This window comes from Cervus elaphus, chromosome 32 (assembly GCF_910594005.1).
Source record: "Cervus elaphus chromosome 32, mCerEla1.1, whole genome shotgun sequence".
In the NCBI taxonomy this organism is placed as follows: Eukaryota; Metazoa; Chordata; class Mammalia; order Artiodactyla; family Cervidae; genus Cervus; species Cervus elaphus.
Window position 1 is genome coordinate 39199997 of NC_057846.1, and position 23749 is coordinate 39223745.

The following is a 23749-nucleotide window of genomic DNA, read 5'->3' on the forward strand; positions in this document are numbered from 1 at the left end:
TTAAAATGAGCTAATAAAAGATTACTTACATGTTGTAAGAAACCTGTATAATTTGTTCAGCTATGACCAATTGATAACCATGTATTTTTCTTGCTTTCCAAAAATAGTTTAGTTCACTTTTTTCTGTTACACACACATGCACACACACACACACACACACACACATCCTTGTGCTCAGTGCCAACGTCCTGACAAAATATGTTCCAGTTCTTGTAAAAAGCATAATCAATCATTTGATCAGAAGCGCAAAATTGTCAGAGCTGTCATATCAACTGGAAAACTATTAGGACTGCTGAAGCTCACCATTTTAGCAAGTATGTCTTATTTTAAACGAAACAAACATCCGTTGAGCAGGAAGGCAAACATGTGTTCAGTGGGAGGGACATCTTTGGAAAGGTTGGGAGGTGACTGCAGATGGAAGCATTCAAGAGACCAAGAGATGGAAATAGCAGATGTTTCTTTATCCCCAGTTTAGTAAGTCCCCAGATAGGTTGCTCTGAGAGATGTCCCCTTATGGCACTTGATATGAAATATAACCAAGTCTTCTGATGAATTTAGAAGGGCTTCTAGTGTAAGAGGTTTTAAGAGTTTTGAAACTGTGACCATAGAGGAGAAATGTACAGGTTGCAAATTTCCGGCCAACTTTGATCTTGGTTCGATTTGCAGAAAAGTCAAGTGGAAGTTGTCAGTTGGTTACTTGGAGCAAATAGTGCGCTCCCCACTTTCCCACCGAAGCCGGCATCTTTCTCAGTGGGAAGACTGCTTTGTGCCACAGTTCCCTGGAGAAATTGCTAGCTAACTGTACCCATTAATGCACTGTGCCATGTATCTTGTTCCTAATTGTTTAGTTCTACTCAGAAGGGCAATTTCTGGACTTCAGACCTGTTCCATTAAATACTGTGAGAGGGGTCATTATTCAAGTTAAAATGAATCGGATTAGCCAGAGACAATTATTTAATGGATTTGGTTAAGATTCATATCACTCTCTAGAAAGGATCTCCAGACAAGTAGCTTCATGTCCCCTCATGGGGCCATTCCCTTCAGAAAGAATATTTCCCAGTCTATGCTAATAGAACAAACTCTAAGTCAGATGTGACTTATCTATCCTGTTAAATTTCAACAGCCCCTGTTTCACAGAAGTTTGTCCTTTAACAAGAGATGGACTGGCATAAGGATGAATGATACTTCCCTTTGAAATGTGTTGAGTCTTCATCTACTCAGGAATGTAGAAACTCTCAAGAAGGAAGGGCTTGTCAGTATATTTAGCAAGTTCTCTACCAATTTCCAAGAGTCCTTCTCTGAAAATCTAGGAATTCAGTGTGATTCAGATTGCATTAAATAGTTATTGAAAACAGTTAAAGATAGAAGTACTGAAATTTCAACCTATTATCCCATTTCCACAACAGAATTAACTTTTATTTTTAAATCATTTAAATGTAAAGAAATTGGGGGTTAGAGAGGCCAGCTAGTTTATGGTCATACATGAATGATGACCAGAATACAAAATCAGTGCTTTTTCTACCCATCCCAGCACCATGAGAGATGACATTGACTCATTCCCTGAAATCAATCACAGAGACTTTAAATGTTTCTTACAGAAATGTTCCTTTAAAAAATATTCCTTTTAATAAAAGTGACACTTTTTAAAAGTTTCTGTGAATGTGGGAGAAACCTGATCTAAATATCCGTCACATATATTATTTTGTCTTCAGCTTAAAAGTATAGGGGAGATGCTAAAAATCAGCCATGCAGATAAGATTCTGAGGATATACTCAGATGATTGAGATGAAATAGAATGCTTGTAACCTTTTATTTTGTACATTTTTCATGATAAATTTCCTCAATTCTGGAGTTCTCTTGAATCCATTCAGTGTAGCAGGTGGAAACACATGAAGTTGCCAACAGTCAACCATTTTTGATCCAGAAGAAGGCAATTTCATATGGTTCAAACTAATATATGTGTTTCCATATGTATGAAAACCCACTGAAAACTGAATCATATTGTACAACTTGGTGTAATTTTCAAGATTCATTAGAAAACATAAGTTTAGCAACAGGATTTGGGATGTTTTACATTTTCAGGGAGTTGTACGATAGTGTGTGTGTGTGTAACTGCTCAGTCACGTCTGACTCTTTGCAACCCCATGGACTGTAGCCAACCAGGCTCCCATGTCCATGGAACTCTCCAGATAAGAATACTGGAATGGGTTGCCATTCCCTTCTCTAGGGGATCTTCCTGACCCAGGGATCAGACTCAGATCTCCTGTATTGCAGGCAGATTCTTTACCCTCTGAGCTACCAGGGAAGCCCACCATAGCATATATGAAGCTAAAAACATGTAATGAAAATGAGAGCTATTTTCCCCATTTGGTTCAGTGGTTTCACAACTTGAGGAACAATACCAATCTGAGTTTTCACTGAGGCACTCTAAGCTAATATAAAACTGGAAAAAGTGAAATAAGCAGGAACACCATGAAAAGATATAAAGTATAATTGTCCATGTTCCATGTCATTAGGGGAATTTGCAGAATCTGATTACCATTATGAAAGTGCTAGTGTTAATATACCTGGAAGAGTTGGAATGTGGGGAAGGAGCCTTCTTTAAGGGACTGTGATCTTGTTTCTAAAAATGACCAGAGTCTGGCCTGCTTGTGCTTAGAAACGAACTGACAAGGCAAAATACGAGTTTCGGAACCACATTGTAGCATGTATCTTTGGAGATGCCCACTCAACACTGATGGGACTTCGGAATTTTGTGATGCCATTGAGAGCTAGCAGTTATACCCGTCAGGAGCTGAAGGACATTGTGTTCGTTGGATCTCTGGATTACCTGCAGAGAGAATGGCGATTTATCCGGAATTTTCCCCAGATATACATTCTGCCTGTAAGTGTCACAGTAAGGAATAGTGAATGTTTATAATGATAATAATAATATTATATTATATATATATTATTATAATACTAGTTAGGATTAATCATGATAATAATAATACATCAATAATGTATTATGCAGTATTTTATACAATTATACAGTGCTTACTGGTACCAGAAACAGTTTGAAGCAGGTTGCATATAGTAATTCACCTAACCCTCCAAATAACCCCATAGTATAAATTTTAAAGATTTGAACTGTAGGCACAGAGAAGGGAAGTTACCTGTCAAGTTTACATGGTGGGTAAGTAGTTGGACTAGGATTTAAATCGACATATTTTCATGTTTATATTAATGACCATGTGTGTGGCCTTTATGCAAAGAGTTTCTCTGCATTTCTGAATCTGATTCTGACCTGATGTCTACACCTGAGCTGATCCTCGCCAGCCTTTCTAGACTGTGCTCTAACTTCCTCACTGTTTCTGCAAACTCGTCTTTTATGGAACACATAATGCCTTGTGGTCCTTGATAGATGTATGAACAGGAGGAATTCTGAGAAATGGGTCCATTGTGCACCCGTGGCACTGTGGGTTGTAATCGTCTTTGCTGTGAACCAACATAGATCTATATCTCATTATAGGCCACCATTTTCTTGGATTAAAATATACATAGGCAGTGTGAGATGCACCAAAGCATTTGATTTTTCAAGAAATGTTAACAATGTGTCAGAAATATTATTTAGAAGCAGTTGTCTCAGGAAGCAAGTTGTATTGCTTTTTAAAAAGTCACCATAAAATTCCCTGCACCACCCCAATGTTCATCGCAGCACTGTTTATAATAGCCAGGACATGGAAGCAACCTAGATGCCCATCAGCAGATGAATGGATAAGGAAGCTGTGGTACATATACACCATGGAATATTACTCAGCCGTTAAAAAGAACTCATTTGAATCAGTCCTAATGAGATGGATGAAACTGGAGCCCCTTATACAGAGTGAAGTAAGCCAGAAAGATAAAGAACATTACAGCATACTAACACATATATATGGAATTTAGAAAGATGGTAACGATAACCCTATATGCAAAACGGAAAAAGAGACACAGAAATACAGAACAGACTTTTGAACTCTGTGGGAGAATGTGAGGGTGGGATATTTCAAAAGAACAGCATGTATACTATTTATGGTGAAACAGATCACCAGCCCAGGTGGGATGCATGAGACAAGTGCTCGGGCCTGGTGCACTGGGAAGACCCAGAGGAATCAGGTGGAGAGGGAGGTGGGAGGGGGGATCGAGATGGGGAATACGTGTAAATCTATGGCTGATTCATATCAATGTATGACAAAAAAAATAAATAAAAAAGGAAAAAAATTAAAAAATAAAAATAAAAAATAAAATTCCCTGCACCACCTCAGTCCATAGAAAGGGAGGAAAGAAAATGACCAGAAGTCTCCAGATTCAGCTGGTGTCAGGAATCACTAGTAACTGCATCTCAGCCACCTAATGGGGGGACCAGATCTCTCCCTATTTCTCCACCAAAGGAGCAACTGCCACTTTACCAATTAATCCAGGTTTCAGGTGGGGCCACCTACAAGCAAAATTGTGAGGATGCAGAGGTGACCTTTAGATCTTTAGACGTGATGTTTTTCCTCACCACTGTCATCCTTAGTTGTTGTTCAGTTGCTCAGTGGTGACCGACTCTTTGCGACGCCACGGACTGCAGCACGCCAGGCTTCCCTGTCCTTCATTATCTCCGGGCATTTGCTCTAATTCATGTCCACTGAACTGACAATGCCAGCCAACCATCTCATCCTCTGCCGCTCCCTTCTCCTCCCACTGGAGTCATCTAGGTGGGTTTAGGCTTCTCTCTCTCACCCTCCCTTTTATCTCATCCAGATGTGACCTCAGAAGGGGTCTGCAAAATTTAGTCATACTCAGATATTTATGAAGATAAGGCCTAAAGGAGCAAATATCAGGTAACTCTGTCTTAAAACCAAGCCAGGAGAAGCTGGAGAAGCTTTGATTCAGAAGCTTGCATCATCCCCAGGGTACCACCACCATCTGAGAAGTGTCCCCTCCACCCGGTTCTCTCTCCCTAGGGATCTGCGCTCTATTCCGTAGACCTCCACGCTGTCAACATCGAGGAGTGTTCCATGTGTGCTGTCTTATCGTCCTCCTGTAAGTCACCCAGCAGCCCGACTCTGGTGGACACAGAGCCCATCATGGCCACGCTCAACATCGGATCCCTGCGAATTAGCTGCTCGGCCCAGACACCCTCAGGGCCACGTAAGGACCACACCCCGATAGAAAGAGGCTGGAGAGGATAGGATGAGGAAAGAGAGTCAGCTGTCTAAAAAATGCTCATGATGGGGAGGAGGAGAAATGGAGCCAGATAGCTTGTAAAGTCCCGTCCAGCTCTGAGAATTCTGTACTAGGGTTAGTGGTTAGTGGGCAGTTCAGTCCTGGGGAACCCTGGTCCAATGAAAAGTGACGTCCATCTCCTAACTGGAACACGCCTAACACTGTTCTCTCATATTAAGGAAAATCATGGAGTCGTAAGTACTGTTTATTGTTATGAATCAATTATCAGTGAACATAGCTGTTGGTATTTCATTATTGTTAATAAAGGGTATTATTATTGCCAGTTAGTTCCTGTTGGAGCTAGTAGATGTTCAAGTTACTATTCATAGTTTTGTGCTTGGAGAGAATGAAGCCTAACCCTCTTTCAGTCTTCAAGATACTTTCACTGCGTGAATTTTTAGAAGATTAGTGCTAAGTCCTTTCCAATTTCTATAAACTAATAAAAGTGTCACATTTCAACTTCAGGTTGGGAAGAGATAGTGAGAACTGGGGAAATCTCTTCAGGATGGGGTTTGCATCTCTTCCTCCTTTGTATTCTTCTCAGTACAATTATGGTCACTCTGTAGATGCCTGAAGTGACAATCACTCAGTCGTAAACTCTTTGTGACCCTTTGGACTGTACAGTTCACGGAATTCTTCAGGCCAGAATACTGAAGTGGGTAGCCTTTCCCTTCTCCAGGGGATCTTCCCAACCCAGGGATCGAACCCAGGTCTCCCGCATTGCAGGCGGATTCTTTACCAGCTGAGCCACAAGGGAAGCCCTTGTGAAGCATCTGTGGATGTGTAACACGCACTTAGTAAATCAAAGTAAGTGAGTCCACCAGTAGGTGGACTCTGAGGAGTTTCCATGCACCTCACTTGCCCAAAATGTGTTTCAGGTGTATTCCTGTGGCGGACTTGTGGCTTTCCTTCTCCCCGAAATGGGAAAAGGCTTAGCTATCAGTCCATTTCTAAAAATTGATGACCAGCCACTGAACCTAATATGGAAGTACTATTGGTGAATAATTTTCAGTATTTAGAACAGATTTTCAATTCATGACGTGAACATAACCCTTGGTTGGAGATGCCTCCGCACCCCGGATCCAGCTGTTGCCCTTGGGGATGTGGATGCTTCGTATTAAGACTGGGCACTCCGTCCTCCACCCACGTGGCTTGCTGACCACAGCTGTCCTACTTCACACGGAGCTTGAAGAGGGCAGACAGTCCAGCCTTCACAAGGCTTTCATGGTCGTGACAGTGGATGGACGTGTTTGCAAGTGAAATCAGGAAACCAAAAGACCACTCTCTGGCTCCTAGTACTGTTGCTAGGAAGGAAAATGGAGGGCTCTTGGGACAAAGGCATAACTGAATAATCGCATCAAATCTTTGGTGGGTGAATTAAGTCAGCTACTGCATAGACCTGCACTACACAGCCAGATACTACTCAGCCTAAACCGGAGTCTCAGGGGTTTTTGTTAAGTGAAACTAATAGCAAAGCACTTCCTGAATATCAAACTACATTGAAAATCCTCAGTAAGAAAGTGTGAGCCATACCTCTGCTGAGCTAATCTGGTGATGCATAAAAATGACATTGTGTTCTGTACGTCAGTCCTTAGCTTAGCAATTAGGGTACTCAGATTTACACAAAATTTGTATGGGGTGTGTGTGTGTATCGTGCTTTCAACTTCCTAAAATTGGACAGAGAAGTATTCACTCTGAAGGCAGTGTCATCAATATACAGATGAAAACGCTCACTCAGTAACAGCTGGGGGTGGACTGTCATAAGCCACCTAGCTAATAATCAGGTGACTTGTCCTTCTGTTATTTTTTAATCTTACATCCTATACAAGCTAAAACATATAGAAACCTATGATTTCACTTCTAGTTTCTCTTATTATGTATCTGGTGATTCTTATCCTCTCATTTATGAATTTATTCATTCAACAAGAATATATTCATTTTGTATGTGTCACATACTCTGCTGCAGGCTAGGTTACCCTTAAAGGAGCAAATGATGGGTTTAGTAGAAAGAGAGAGAGTAAAGAGGGGAAAAGGGTTGGGAGGGAGACATAGGTGATGAAGGGATGTCAGAGTGTTCGAATCGTCATGAAATATGAGTAAGTGCTCTCCCCAACAACAAAAGGGACAGTTTAGAGAAAAGTATATTGTGTAGACCTTGCATGTTTCCTTGTGTGGTTGTCTATGCTCCCATTGTGTGATAAGGAAATAGAGGTCCAGACAGGCTCTCCTGTGCTACCTAAGAGGGGCAGCAGCGGTAAACTCACGTAGTGAGCACATGGGAATAGCCAAAGACTGTCCCTCAGAAACCTCATCAGTTGTTCTAGCATCACAGGAATCTCCCTGGAGTTTGCATAGAGCAGTTCCCAACCCTCAGAGAAGCCTGATCAGTTCTCTTAACCATTCTTCCCATTTCATACTAAGACTCCCCTTGTACCAGACCAAGCAGGTGGTGATGGGAATTATCACCTCCAAGCTGATATCACCTCCAACTGAAGGAGGGAGACAAAGAAAGGGAGGGAGAAAAGCTCTTCCACGCTGAGCACCAACATGCATGTAGCATCCTGGCAATTTTCTTTTCCTTCCTCTAAGACAGTGGTTCCCAACCCGTGGCAGTTTTACCCCCAGAGGTCAGCTGACAGTGTCTGGAGACAGTTTTAGTTATCATGACTTGGGGGGTGGTGCTGTTGGCATCTTAGAGGGTAGAGGTCAGAGAGGCTGCTAAAGATCCTGCAATGTACAAGTGTGAAATGTCGATAAGATCAAGACTGAGAACTCTTGCTCTTGACATGTCTGCTGAGCCTTTATTGTGGCATGAGTGGGCTTTGCCATATCTTCATGATCATGCCAAAGTTACACATAAAACCTATCTAGGGCCAGCAAAGCTATTCCATCCAGTGGTCCCCCAAGGGACGTTGGACATGGAAGGACAGAGAGACTGAAGACTCGCTAAAGGACGACATTGTGGAAAACTTTAGATTTTTCAGCTGATGCTCTAATTACTGCCCTGTCATGTCACAAGAACAGGTTGGCAAACCTAGGTACTGAACTAAATAATCTGTGGCATAATCTAAACATATAACGGTAATTAAGTCTGACAACTTAATATGCTACTGAAATTTAAACGTGCAGCAGTAATCTACAATTAAGCAATCTTTTGTAATAGCACCCTGCCAGCCTGGAAGATTTCAGGTATAATACTGTGTACTACTAGGTGGCAAAAATATTGACATCAACAGAATGTACCCAGGCTGTCATCAGATACATATTCAAATTACCATTCACATTAACCGTGACTTTACAAGGAAGGATGGAGTTCAGGCAGAAACTGTTTCTGTGCCCCAGCTGGTGTCAGAGCATCTACTAACACAGTTACGCCAGCTGATGTGGACATGTCTCTATCCAAGAAGAACATTTGCCTCTGAAAGTCGGGCTTTTCCAAGCCCTTTTAGAGGGAATTGGAATCAGAAAGTGGAATTCGAAGCAGGACTTTCCCCTTTGAGGGAAACTGATCTCAGTGTTTTATTGAAAATGCCAACCCAACCTTATATATTTTAATAGGGCTACAAAGAAGCCCTGAAAAGAGTATGGGCTTTGAAATAGGTACTAATTGGTGTGTAAGAACCCATCCATCCTTTGCAAGCCATATAATCTTGGGCAAAGTATATAAACCCTGAGTCAGTTTCCTTGTCTTCAAAGGTGATTTCACACGACATAATTTATAGATTCAGTGTCACCATTTGATGTCATCATTCTTACTTCCTTGCCATTTCTACTGTTCACAGCAGCCAGAGGGATTTTTTGCAAGTATTTATTGGATAATGTCAGTTTCCTCCTTTCAGTGCTATAATGGCGACCATAACAATTATAGGAAAACCATGTAGGATCTTGCAGGCCAGTAAGGAGCTTGAACTTCCTCCTCGTTCAGCCTGTTTATACTGGCTCTTTCCTGCCTCTAGTCCCCTCGGGTTGGATGTCTTTTGTTCATCACTTAGGATGGCATTTCAATGTCAGAGAAACCTCTTCACACCCTAAGTACGGCCACCTCCCGTGTCAGTCCCGAAAAGTTAGGTTTTTTCACAGTGCTCTTCACTCTCTGAAAATATTTTGTTTATTTGCAACACGTAGTAACTGGGGAAAGGACTATTCACAGTTCTAACCTGGAGCCGATACTCCTTAAAGAATCATAGACAGAGGACAGGTAGGAAGGAGACGAGAGTGGAAAGAAGGAAAGTCAGATAGAATCTCAGTTCCCCCAAGCCTCTGCATTATGACAGTCCTAGAAATTTAGGAAAAAGAGTTGAATATATTCAGATCCCATCAGCAATAAGATTTCCCAGTGAGTTTGGATATCTGATCTCTAGCCATCATGCAAACCCTCCTCTTTAATAGCTGTGTGGATGAGGTTTGCCCCAGGGCGTCTGTTTCCTTGAAGAAAGCTAAAGGGTTTTGCTAAAGTCCTAAGGCCATTTGCTTCCGGTTCTAACTGTTAACTGCATGTGTTGCCCACCCTCCCAGGCCCCCACACCGGGTCACTTCTGTGTTTACCCTAAATCTACTCAGAATTTTGGTGACAATCAGAAATGTATTCAGCTCTACTCTGCATTAACCAGGAGTGGCCCTGTTGCTGACTCTTTCTGGGGGAGATGGGAGAGGTGGTTAACAGTGCCGAGCTTAGCATTCCATCTGGGAACCAAACCTCTGTCTGGATTTCCCCTTTTCCCGACCCCGTCTCAGTGGCCAGCTTCCCCACGACCACGCCTCGGTCTGTTTCTCAGACTCGCTTACCAAACCAACCTTGTTCATCTCACTCTCCCTCCCCACCACTTCCCTGGCTTGGGAAACAAAAGATTCTCCACATATTTCACCTTCTTCCACGGCAACAGAGAATCTTGATGACCCTAGGGTTAGGGTCAGGGTTAGGGTTAGGGTTAGGGTGTTAAGTTTCACGATATTTTTTCCCCCTTTCATGCCTACTGTTCTCAGTAAAGTTCAAAAAAGGTAACGAGCAGTTTTTTGGTTGTTTGGGCTGCACGGGGTCTTAGTTGGGGCATACAGCACTCGGGATCTTTAGTTTCAGAATGTGAGATCTAGTTCTCTGACCAGGGATTGAACCTGGGCCCCCTGCATTGGGAGCCCAGAGTCTTAGCCACTGGACTGCCAGGGAGGTCCCTAACCAGCAGCTTTAAAGCAGAGCTCCTGATGAGAGCATCAGGTATTTGTTTTGCTTGGTTGTGTTTCTTTGCTTTTAATCAGGATCCTAGATTCCTATTTCTCTCTTCCGTTTTCTTTCTTTACCTTTTTTGAGGGTTTAACTTGGCGACCAAGACTCTGGTGTCATTCTTGTTTTCGAAACTCCCCATTTGTCAACACGAGCTGAGGCTGTGTTCCGGGCCGGGGCTGGGCACCGACTCCCTTTGGCATTTGAGGCTCGTGGACAGAGAGGAAGGGCCTCGTCCCCTAAGGCAGGAACTGAAAGCAAAGGGCGGAGGCCCCTGTGACCTCCAGTCCCAGCCTTTAAGGCATTCCCGAGACGTTACGCATTGGAAAGACCAACCAGACCTGGAAGGCAGGCAGTCTTGCTGAAGAAGAAAGAGGATGTGGGCAGAGCCTCAGGCCAGCAGTACCCCAAAGAGGCAGAAGCACCAGGAGTCAGAAGCCCCCCAGTGGCCATGAGTCCCCAAGCGCTCCTGGGGAGGCACTCCTGCTTATTCACAGTTTCCTGAAAGTTCTACAAGCAAACGGATGTGGTTTGAGGCACTGCCTGCCTGAGCCATCACCCGGGACCCCACACGGTGCAGAACAATTGTATTTAAACTTTGTTTGCCAATAAACAGCTAAGGGGAAAGTGCCACCTGTTTTTGGAATTCACCTGAAATGTCATTTAGGACAGGGGTCCCCAACTTCTGGGCCACAGACCGGTACCCACCGTCAGATCAGTGGTGGCTTTAGATTAGACATGAAGTGTGTGATAAATGTGATGCACTTGAATCATCCCGAAACCATCCCATGGAAAACTTGTCTTCTGTGAAACTGGTCCCTGGTGCCAAAAAAAGTTGAGGACTGCTGATTTAGAAAATGCACACACACACCCCACTAAACTGGAAAGCAGAGGCTGAGACTTTTTTTTTTTCCTAATTATAGAAAAGGATTTGGGATTTGGGCGTGAGGGTCAGTTTGCTAAGCTAAAGCACCAAGAGCCACGGTGCACTTCCGCATCCTTGTCTGTGTCACCAGCCATCGCGTTTACATTTATCGATCCCGTTCCTCCCTGTTGTCTGTTCTGCAGAGTTTGCCAGGGGCTTCAGTAGCAGTCCCAGGAAATCAAAGTACCGAAGGATCCCCATTCTCACCGAACTGAGTAAGTTGTGTTTCAAGGGCAGAATTCAAGGGAGAAGTCTGTGTGCTCGATGTAACCCAGGGTTGCCTTTAGGATCCACCGTCAAAGGACTGAGGACCCAGAAGGAGGCCGAGAGACCATGCTGTGCTTGCAGGATGTTGTATTAGGCTTTTATTCGATCGGTGATGTTGACGTCATCCAGCAGAGCCTGGCGTGTATGTGTGTGTGTGTGTGTGTGTGTGTGTGTGTGTGTGTGCGCGCGCGTGTATGTGTGTTGGGGGGCGCCGGTTGGGGCAGAAGTGGCTCCTGCCTTCCCCACTCCTGCAGATTCCTGGGGAAGGAGACCAGCGCCTGTCTCAGCCTCGTTCAGAGGGAACCCCCCCAGGGGAGGGGACATTGATTTGAAAACTGCAAGAAAGGCTTTCCCTGAACCAGCTTCTCTGCCCATCAGGCTCCTTCCTCTCCTGTGGTGACCCCAGGGCAGGCGCTGGGGTGAGGCCAGTGAGGACCGGGGGTGCAGACTTTAGGAAGAGGCTTGCTCCTGAGTCCCCAGTGTCTTCTTGATCCCAGCCCTGAGCAGTGCTCTTATAAAACAGGAATGCTCCATAGCAGAACTAACAGGCCAGGCTGTTAACCTCTCATCAACACCTTATGGAAAACGAATGTATATGGAACTTCCCCAGATGTGAGCAGCCCCGGGGGCAGCAAGAAAGGCAGAGAAGGTGGGTGGCCGAGGACATTTGGGGGTGTTTGTGAGGTACTCGGGGAGACCCTGGATTTAATACTGGTAATAGTTGGTGAGAAAAGGGGAAGTTACAGAAGAGGGGGCGGTACCTTTAACACAGGTTGGATCAGCTCAAAGTCAATCTCTAAAGTTGGCCCTGGGCAAGAGATTTGACTTGATTCAAGAGTGTAACAAATGTTTTAGTGGGAATTTTATGATTCAGAGCATGTAAGCCAAATGAAACTTTAACCAAGCAGATGAACAGACCTCATAGTTCTAGAATTGAAGCAGGTGAACATAGAGAGGAACCAATGGGAGGAACCAATGTGCAGTTTGGGAGTGGCTGTGCCTAGGAAAGTGGGCAACAGTCTAGTCACTGTGCCCCGGAGCCCTAGCTCTTCAAATCCAGGTTGGAATATCTCAGAGCCATTGAGTCTGACTCGTACCTGCCAGTCTGTCTGTAACCACCCTAAAACTGTTGGCTACTGTTCTCATTTTTGTTTTATTTTTATTCCCTTTTGAGCCATCTGTCACCCCGATGTGTATATACCCTAAGTTTCATGTAAGTTAGACTGGTTGGGAAGGGTTGAGCCAGCTTCTCACTGGCCCCAGAAATGCATCTGGTCACTCTCCAGGGACATTCAGCTTTGTTCAACTAAACACTTTCTGGCACCTGGCACCACCTGTCAAATTAGCCTAACAATTCTCCTGCCAGTTCACCCCGTTTCTGTTCTTTGGCTGCAAGGAAGGATCACAGTGACAGAGAGCTGCAGATTTGAGAGCCAGCATTTCAGTACAGAGAGTACAATGCAGGAAAATGACTGGGAACGCTGAAGCCGCTGGTTTAGGATGACACAGCAAGAATTGGACAAGGGCTTCTGGGGGGTGTGTGTGTGTGTGTGCGGAGGGTTGGCGGTACAAGAGGAAGAAAGTATGTGTGCATAGGAAACTTGGGTTGATATTAGTCATACCTCCCTCATCTTTTATAAATATACATAGTTCTTGGAAGAAAATTATCCCCTAATACCAGAAGTCTATTGCTTCCCCCAAACTTGACTAAGGAATAATTTTAAGAATCAGGGACCAATCCAAGCTCAGTAAGGAGTGTGCTCTCAGTTGTATGTCCAATAGATTTGTTTGGATCAGTAATAGGACAGTCCAGAACTTTGAAGGATCTAAGACTTCTTGCAACTTGCAAGCTGTAATAACAGGTTAATCTGCCCAGTTTATGGAAGACACAGGACCACTGGGTCAGAGACAGTGAATAGTTCAGTGCCCACAGTGACATCAGTAGCATCCTCAATTTTGTGTTGGTTTCCCTAGCCTTCCTAGTTCCCACAGAGGGGCAGGAAGAGGACCAAGTGACACCTGGACCCACCGTGAATTGCTTTGTTGGGGAGGAACCCTGAGCTTCAGGAACCAGAATCTTTTATAATGGGCAGTAAGCGTGCCTTCCCTTTGCTCTGGTAGGAGACATTATCACTGTCTGCCAATGCTGTCCTCTATTCAAAAACATTTTTGAAGCAATAGTCTTGGAACGAAGACAGTCAGTGCCTCCGCTGTCCTAGAAATGACCAATTGCATTGAGTGCAGAGGTTGCCTACAGGGGTCTGAGCTATAGCTTGGGGCCAGCACAGATTTGCTCATGGATAATCCGGGTGCTGCCGCCCTGATCTGGTTAGGATGATTCTCGAAGCCCTTGCTACTCAAAGTGTAGTCCACAAATCAGCCGCAGCAGCAGCATCTGGAAGCTTGTTGGATCCACGGACACTCAGGCCCACCTTAGACCCGGTGGATCAGAAGGCGTGTCATAACAGGATCCCCAGTTAGTTCACTTTGCACATTAAGTTTTGGAAGCCCCTGATTAACTCATTCTGGGCCCACATGACTGTAAGAAACTAAGTAAATACCACGCCATCTGTGAGACAGTATCTGGAGAAAAAGACAATAACAGGGGTGAGCAGATGTTCCATTTATGTCTTTTATCCCTGTGTGATCATTGAAAATGTTCCCCCCTTCCCCCCCAAAGTGTCCTGGCTTGAAAGACAAATTATACAGGGTGACTTTCAGGACACTTGCTTGGAGAAACTGAACCTAAGATACAAGAATAACTCCTTGATGATGAAGGTACCCAAGAGGACATCCCATCTTCAGGGGATGAAGATACTTGGAAAGAAAAATGTACTAAAATCGCGGCAGGTCCCACCTTGACCCCATAGTGGCATCTGTCCCTTTGAGCAATGGTTCCCACACTACTCCCACCCCCCGCACTTGGTCAGTCTGCTCTGGAAGTCCTGTGTTCCTAAACTTGTCTGCCTGCCTTTCCCTTTTGCCTCTTTTCTTGCAGAAAATCCTTCCAACATCCACTTTATTGAACAGCTCAGTGGGATGGAAGGGAACTTCCCCGGAACGAACCTGCATCTGAGCACTTCCTTCGCCACAGGCACCGTCTTTTCTGGCAGCTTCTTGGATTCCCTCCTGGCCACAGTGAGTACCATGAAGCCCAGGAGCCCACACGACCAGCCCCTTGCCTAGGGGAGAGCACATGGGGGTCCAGGGATGATGCTAACTGATGCCTCACAATTCTGCATTCTCTGATTTTCCAGAAACACTTGACATTATTTTGCCTTTTCTCGTAACTACGTGGCAAGGGAAGCTTACATTTTTAAGATTAAAAACTTAAAGCCCTTGGAGCCAGGACACTCTATACCAGGGGGAATACGCACATCAATAGCACAGAACCCACCTTGCAACGTATGTTAGTCACTCAGTCGTGTCCGACTGTCTGACTCTTTGCGACCCCATGGACTGTAGCTCCCAGGCTCCTCTGTCCATGGGATTCTCCAGGCAAGAATCCTGGAGTGGGTTGCCATTCCCTTCTCCAGGGGATCTTCCCAACCCAGGGATCGAACCCTGGTCTCCCACTTTGCAGGCAGATTCTTTACCATCTGAGCCACCAGGGAACCCACCTTAGGAACAGTCATAACATCATCCCTCAGGCTCTTCCTTGGGCCCAAGATCTCTGCTAAATGCCTTACCCACATTAGCTGTTTAATTCTCCCATCAACCCGAGTAGGAGGATACAATTCCTAGCCTTCTTTTTATTTATGTATCTATTTTTGGCCGCGCTGGGACTTCATTGCTGAGCATGGGCTTTCTCAAGTTGTGGTGAGCGGGGGCCAGTCTTCACTGTGGTGTGCAGGCTCTGGGGTGTGCAGGGTCAGCAGCTGTGGCTGAGCAGTTGTGGCTCACGGGCTTAGTTGCCCCGTGGCATGCGGGGTCTCAGTTCCCCGGCCAGGAATCAAACCTGTGTCCCCTGCATTGGCAGGCAAGTCCTTAACCACTGGACCACCAGGGAAGTCCCACTAGCCTTGTTTCCTAGATCAGGAATCTGAAGCCTAAAGGGGTGAGTAAGGTGCCAAAGGTCACTGCACTCACACGTGACGAATCCCTAAGGTTCCAGAGTTAGATTTTGCAACCAGATCCACTGCCGCTGTAGAAGTCTCTTTGTGTGATGAAGAGTGTGCTTTGAGTACACTGAGGTGAAGTTGTGCTTGGAGGAACCTGCTTCCTGGGGTGCTCTGGAGCCCCCATGGGATGGACAGGGAGGAGGGCACCGGGGTGCTCCACCTCCCAATGTGTCCCCACCACTTTCCCCCAATCAGAACAGTTCTACTCTCAGCTGGATCCCACATGAGGCTCCTGCATATGGCTTGATTAGAAGAAGGATTTCAGTTGTTAACAAGACTTTAGAAACTACTACCTAGAAGTTAGAGAATCTGCCCAACAGAGAGGCAGAAAATAAGAGAACCAGATTCCTGTTCCCCTCTGTTTCGAGTCATGTCTCCAGGTCCCAGTTGGGAGTCTTGTCTGCCATTCATCCACATGTCCATTTCGTCCCATCATTTCCCTCCCCAAGAAGCATCTTCTAGACTGGGCCCTTCCTGCCGGCTGTCCAGCTTGATGCACAAAGAGGTTGGTTTCCCGTGGCTGCAGAGTCAGACGTTATAATTAGAATCAAAATGTGTGTTTCCCTGGTGCCCTCCTCTGCAGAGGGTGGGGCTACCGGCAGGTGTGTTCAGGACGGGCTACCTTGGATAAACGGGGCTGACGCCTCTGCAGCTTCTGGAACAGGGTGAGGTCCCTCCTCGACTCCAGTCTTGGTCACCTCTATTTCCTCCTCCTGCTCACAAGTCCTCTGAAAACTGCTCTGCGCTTCTAAATCGCCAGTGAGAAACACAAGAAGAAACTCACAGGTCCTGGGAGAGAACAGAGCCTGAATAAAGTGGTGTGAACTTGGCCCTTGGAAGCACTGAAGTTCTGTTTGAGATATTCATGCACTTTTCCCCTTCTACCCCCTGATACACCTGTAATTTTTTTTTTAATAAAAAATAATGGATTTTCCCTCCAAATATTCTGATTCAGCCAACACAGTATCTTTAGGTATCCCCTGGAATATTACTGTAAACACCTGGCCCAGCTGGAGAAACACACCCATAATGTGTAATTGAGGTTTGCTTTTAATCTGGAGGGGGCCCTGGTGGCTAATGCAGGGGACACGGATTCGATCCCTGATCCGGGAAGATCCCAGATGTCATGGAAAAACTAAGCTTGTGTGCCACAACTACTGAGCCTGTGCCCAAGAGCCCGTGCTCCCCAAAAAGAAGCCGTCACAGTGAGAGGCCCACGCATCACCACCAGAGTCGCCCGCATGCAGCAGTGAGGACCCAGCACAGCCAAAAATAAGTACAAAATTTAAAAAAATAAAGTATAAAAAATTCTAGGGGTGGGGCACTCAGACCCCCGCCACCCGCCCCCCCCCCCCCACACACACACATACATGGGAGCAGGACTTTCTAATAATAGAATCTCAGAACTGGACATGAAGGAGGGAGCATTTTCCTTTACTTATAAAAAGGTAAGGACAGTAACGAAAGTTACCTGGTTTCTTGAGTTCACTCAATTTTCCTACCATATAGCCTCATTCTCAACTTGGAAGTATTACTCAAAAAATGCTGGTCTTCAGGCCTTTTGAGAAACTCTCAGAAGTAGCTAGGCTGTTAGCATCTGTGTTGTTAAGGAGTGATATCCTGGGTTATGAGAGAGACCTCAAGCTTCATTGTAGTTCAAAGTTAAAACCTTTTTCTACAACATTTTCTAGCATTGGAAGTCCAGCTTCTAGTAAATCTGATTATATTAGAAACACTCTCCAAGTTTAGAAGCCCTAAACTATTTCAAGCACATTTCAACTTGCATATTTTCTTGAGAAAGTAAAAAAAATACAGTGAAGGAAGAGAGGGAGGGAGTAAAGAAAAAAAGAAGAGACCCTTAGGGTAGTGCTATGAAACCCCGAATAATAAGGATATTAGACAAGCTCGCAGAGTAAGGGTGACATGTAAATCCCATTATTTCCCCCCAGTATAGAATCGCAAGCCTTTTGATGTCAACACTGAAGAAATGATATATTCAAAAGCTAAGCCTCTCTCCATTAAATATGTAAAGTACGTTTCCCCAGAGCCATGGACACCAGGATAACCCTAGAAGTTACACCTTTTTCTTTAATCAGTGGAGAATTATCCTAACAGCATTATGTTTGATCATTCTGCACTGCGGCCACTTGTTCTTAAACGGATTGTGGCCCAGCCTGGATTTACAACCTCTGCACCCTCCTGGATTTCAGGGAGCTGGATTCATAAGCATCCTTCTGGGTGGTCACAGGACACAACAGAAAGGAATGTCACTTAGGGAAACTTTGCAGTCTGGACATGAGGATGGAAAAAGCATTTGAAGTCATCTTTAATCTGAAAAATACTATAGAAATTCTTTTTATTTTCTCTTAATTGACTTAAATTATTTCTTTCCCAGCTTACCTTCTACAGTGGTCTCTACATTTTCCTAGCAATATGCATTTACTTGTTAAAAATCAGCTGCCAATTGCACTCAATATTCTTACAGCTATTTTTGCACTCCATTTTTTAAATTATTTGCAATAATTAATTATTTGCAATCATCTTTGCACTCAATATTCTTACACCTGCCTGGTCCAATGCACTCCCGAAAACATGCATATGGAGTAGACATCGTCTGTCTGAAAGAGGACTTCATTTCAGGCAGTGTGGCTCCCTCCCAGTGTGGTTTGAGGACCACTGGTGTCCAAACCACTGAAGATGCCCTTTAAATTTTGATTCCAACTCCTCTTTGGAAATTCTGATCCAGGAGATCAGGGGTCTTGGAAATCTGCTCTCACAAATATCACTCCAGGTGATCTAGGTACATGAGAACCAATGTCAGAGATAACAGAATTCAGTGTGCGTGCTGTGTATCTCATTTAATCCCACAAATAGTGCTCAAAAATGGGTAATATCATGTCAGCTTTAAGATCATAAAACTGTGGCTAAGAGAATGCATGACTTATCCAAAAGGTATTCTGCTAGAACACGCCAGCCCAAGATTCAAACCTGGATGTGTTCCCTCCGAACAGTTAGCTCTCAAATGCAGAAGAATAAAAGCCAGTGACCATGGGATTGCAAAGCAAGGAAAATTTCACTCTGATAAGGAGGCCAGTGAAGAGTCTGCCAGTTTCATAAAGGAAAGATGAAGCCGATGTTCCAAAGCAAGGGCATGAAGGAGTAAGTGTGTAGCTTGAGTGGCTGCAGAGAGACCAGTGTGCCCTGGAGGGAACGTCAGATCTTGTGAATCTTTGAATGCCACAGAAATGAGTCTGAACTCGGTTTTCCACCAGGGGTCTGACAGTGAAAGTCCAAATGTGTGTTTCTAGACAATCTTTCTGCAAGCATTTTGAGTGATGGATAGCAAATGAGACTTGTAAAGAGGCCCCTCTCACAACCCAGGCTTCAGGAGGCAAATCCCTGAATTTGGACATAGAGAAAGTCAATGGTTAAAAATTACTCAATAGCGATTAAGTCATTCCTATTGTTTATAATGAAAAAAAAGTACTGATTTTTTACGTAAGTGCTCTGTAGCCATGTAAATTATTTCTACTGGAGTGAAAGTCCAATTTAACTAAGACAAAGGTAGGAAATTAAAAACTTTACATGGATAACAATAGATTTGAGAAAACCTCGTGGGCAGTTATTACAATGATGTTTCCATGTATGTCACTGCCTAGTCGACATGCTATGTAGGAATCCTTTGGAAAAGAAGCTTAAGAAAATGGCTATGCTTATTCTGACTTAAGCTAGTTGCAAACTAAGTTGACCCACACATCAATCTCTGGCTTCATTTTGATGTCAAATATTCTAAAATTCCATTCATTTACTCAACACACACAGTTTTTGAAGCGTTCTGTAACAGCTATGAGAGATAATACCTATCTTCACATAGGTCAGAATCAAAAGGAACATAAGTAGATCCACATCCAGAAGATTCAAGAATAGACAATAATAATATCCATAGTCCCCTAAGGAAATGCTGAAGCTGAAGCTCCAGTACTTTGGCCACCTGATGAAAAGAGCCGACTCATTGGAAAAGACCCTGATGCTGGGAAAGATTGAGGGCAAGAGGAGAAGGGGACATTAGAAGATGAGACGCTTAGATAGCATCACCGACTCAATGGACATGAATTTTAGCAAACTCCAGAAGATAGTAAAGGACAGAGGAGCTTGGCATGCTGTAGTCCATGGTGTCAAAAAGAGTCAGACATGACTTAGCAACTAAACAGCAACAACATAAGGAAAATGTATTGACGAAATGCATATTTTTAAATACATATTGATATTACTTGGGTATCTATGGCCTGCTGTTCTTCTCTGATCATTTTTGGGAGCGGGGACGTCCATGGGGTCAGTATCACTTACCCATTAATTTCTTCTGCTACAGTGTTCCCTGAGGAGCAAGAATGGGGTCAGAGTTATTTTCTCTGCACTTTGACTAACCCAACATCATGCCCAAACCACCAGCTTTTGGTTGATTTTAATAAGGATAATGATGGGACTTCCCTAGTGGTCCAGTGGTTAAGACTTCACCTTCCAATGCAAGTGGTCCAGGTTCAGTCCCTTGTTGGAGAGTGAATAAGATCCTACATGCCTCGAGGCCAAAAAAACAACACATAAAATAGAAGCAATACTGTAACAAATTCAGTAAAGACTTTAAAAGTGATTCATGCCCCCCCCAAAAAAAAACCTTTAAAAAATTTAATGATAACGAGAGATGGAGATTTGGACCATCAGATCCATTTCAGACAGCCATGCCCACTAATTCCCACCTCTCTCACCTCCACGGTCTACATAACAGCTCTTCTGATTTTTCACGTGCCTCCTCCTTGCTTTCCAGGCTTTCTACAACTACCATGTTGTAGAATTACTTCAGATGCTAGTGACAGGAGGAATGAATTTTCAGCTGGAACAACATCTGGATAAAGAAAAGTTATTTGGGCTGAATATCGGCTGTTCTACAATGTTACATGGAAAGATGCGGTGTAAGCTGGGGCTGCTCTCCTTAAACCAGACTATCCTGTCAGCCATTCAAGTGAGTCAGCTCTTTTTAAAAAAAAAAAAATTTATTTTAATTGGAGAATAATGACTTTACAATATTGTGATGGTTTTTGCCCTACTTTGACATGAATTGGCCACAGGTATACATGTGTTCCCCCTAATTCTGAACGCTTCTCCCACCTCCCACCCCATCCTATCCCTCTGGGTTGTCCCAGAGCACTGGCTTTGGGTGCCCTGCTTCATGCAGCATACTCACACTGGTCATGTATTTTACATATGTTAATGAACATGTTTCAATGCTGTTCTTTGAAATCATCCCACCCTCACCTCTCCTGTTGAGTCCAAAATTCTATTAGTTACATCTCTATCTCCTTTGCTGCCTTGAATGTGGGATCATTGGTACCATCTTTCCAAATTCCATATATATGCATTAATAGATAGTGTTGGTCTTTCTCTTTCTGACTTGTTTCACTCTGTATAATAGGTTCCAGGTTCATCCACCTCATTAGAACTGACTCAGATGTGCTCCTTTTTTTATAACTGAGTGATATTCCATTGTGTATGTATATCACAACTTCCTTATGCATTCATCTGCCAATGGACATCTAGGTTGCTTCCACATCCTGGCTATTGTAAATAGTGCTGCAGTGATCATTGGGGTACATCTGTCTCTTTTACTTCTGGTCTCCTCAGAATGTATACCCAGCAGTGGGATTGCTGGGTCATGTGGCCGTTCTATTCCCAGTTTTTTAAGGCATCTCCACACTGTTCTCCAAAGTGGCTGTACAGATCTTCTTTCTCATAATAGTTTCCCATGTCCTTACCTCCCTGAGTTTTGGAAAGAATCCAACCTGTCTGCGTTCCTAGACAGCTTATAGTGTATAAGCATTTTCACATGTTGTATTTGTCTTGAGATAGATCAAGCAGTTGATATGATCCTCATCTTCCAGGTAAAAAATAAAGTGCCCTGGAAGCATCAGAAGGGTTCAACAACTTTGTCCTTTGACAAGGATACTGATGATAAGTATAATGATTAATAGTCACTGAGCATTTGCTTAGGCTCGTCTGCTCTTTATTTTTATTTTTTTCACTTAATCTATCCAAGGATTTACAAGGTAGGTATCATTATTTAATTCCATTGAACAGATCAAGAAGCTGAGATACTTGCCTAAGACCATATTGTCTACCAGTGGCCAAGCAGGGTCCTTCTAAGGCACTCTGACTGAGGGCCTGCCCACTCTCCCTACACTTTAGCTATTAAAAAAATTGGATCATGTCATCTGAAATCAGGCAGAAGGACTCCATGTTTGGGCCTAAGAATCTTTTTGGGCCAGCCAGTGAAAAATGCCCAAGTTTCCTTGGTCCTCAGAACTAGCAAACAGTGGATTACAGCAAGGAAAAGATAATTCTGGAAAATTCCAATGAGGCATCTGGCATTTGGGGATCTGAGTCAAGTCCAGCCCTGCAAAGAGGAGTCCACTTGTCAGTGTAGCGCCCCTGGGTTTGGTGTTGAGTGGCGTGGCCTCCGGCTCCCCAGTGTCGCTGTCAGAGCCCGGCCTTTACAGAGACATGAGCAGAACCCCTTCTTCACAAACCTCCAGCCTCTGTGCCTGCCATATCTCAGCAGGTACCACCAAGAAGGGCAAACCTCACGCCCTGTGCATCTGACTGCCCAGTGTACACAGCATTCCAAAGCTCCCTCCGTGGTACTGTCCTTCAAATCTCTGTGGTCCTGGATTCCTCATCTAAGGTTGACTTGTGAGTGATTCTAAGCCCAGGATGGCTGCCGCTGGCCACGTCCTGTTGGTACCAGAGGTGCCAGTGGACTGGTAAGCCCTTTCTTCTCCACTGATGTGTGGTCCTCACTCTGTTCTTTTACCCTGAGGAATCACAGAACTACACAGACTGTTCTTTTTCGAATTCCCTGGATCCATTTGCTGCTGCTTTGGAACCTGAGGTCCACTTGTAGTGCCTTGTTGGTAGGGGCCTGAGAGCAGGGTCAAAAGAAGACCACTCCCCAGAGGTCACTTAACATCCCAGCTCATGGCATGCCTTGAAAATGGCATTTCCAACCTGGCACTCACTGTTCCTTGTTAGTCATTACCAAAACGTATCAGTATTGATAAAAGCAAGGGTAACACCTCGCAGCACCCCATGTGTCAGAGGCTCTTCAAAGACCAGAGTGAAACAGCTGCTGGTATGAGATGTCCAAGACTAATGGTAAACCTGGTTTCCTGGCCACTTACCACCACAAAGGTCCTAGGAGATGGCTCTCAGGTCTTCCAGGTTTCTACTGGGGGGAAAAGCAGATGACAATGCCAGTGTTTGCTGTGGCTTAATTTTAAGTGCCACTGGTCATGTGTTTTACTCTTTTCTCTCCCCAGCCAAGAAAGACTTTTGGACAAATATTCTGCGGCTCATTAAATAATCTTGGAGTCCTGTGCCTCGGCTTATACCGCATGATAGACAAAGAAGAGCACAATCCAGAGCACAAAAGGGAAGTATGCTGGTGCCAAAGGTGCTGGGCCCCCATCCAAGCATAATGGCCAAAGTGACTTCATTCAGAGTGAAAGGGTGGCCAGAGCTCAAGGCCCCTAGTTGCAATGAAGGGTACGGGGAAGTAGATATGTAGAATCAGTATAAATAATAGGAACGAACGCTGATAATTGGGATTCAGTAAGTACTGGCCATGTGAGGAGAATGGCATCTTTATCCCCAGTGAAGTTTGAGCCGTACACCCAGATTTTAAGTCTGAGTTGTTTTGTAAGTTACCCCTTGACCCATGGCTGTGCAACTTTTTAAAGTTGAAAGCCACGGTCCACATTGGAAAGATCTACTTGTTCACTGCTGGGCTCACTGGGTAAATATTTATTGAGTGCCTTTTCTAGCCACTGTGCTTGGTCCATCTAAGTCATGGCAATGATATGTAGAGATTTCAGTTTAAAGAAAGATCAGTGTGACAGCAGGAGGGAAGACAGAGAAAATGTGTGTGGAGGGAGGAGG

General features: G+C 44.3%; 1 protein-coding gene across 1 annotated transcript in view; it reads left to right on the top strand.

The window, feature by feature from the left end:
• Positions 1-23749, top strand: part of KCNU1 (potassium calcium-activated channel subfamily U member 1) — a 136404-nt gene that overhangs the window by 110696 nt on the left and 1959 nt on the right. Inside the window, exons 21-26 of the mRNA XM_043893676.1 lie at positions 2660-2884; positions 4971-5157; positions 11519-11590; positions 14641-14780; positions 20586-20780; positions 23131-23255. Of these exons, the coding sequence (XP_043749611.1) occupies positions 2660-2884; positions 4971-5157; positions 11519-11590; positions 14641-14780; positions 20586-20780; positions 23131-23255 (944 nt within the window). The remainder of the gene's footprint in view (positions 1-2659; positions 2885-4970; positions 5158-11518; positions 11591-14640; positions 14781-20585; positions 20781-23130; positions 23256-23749) is intronic.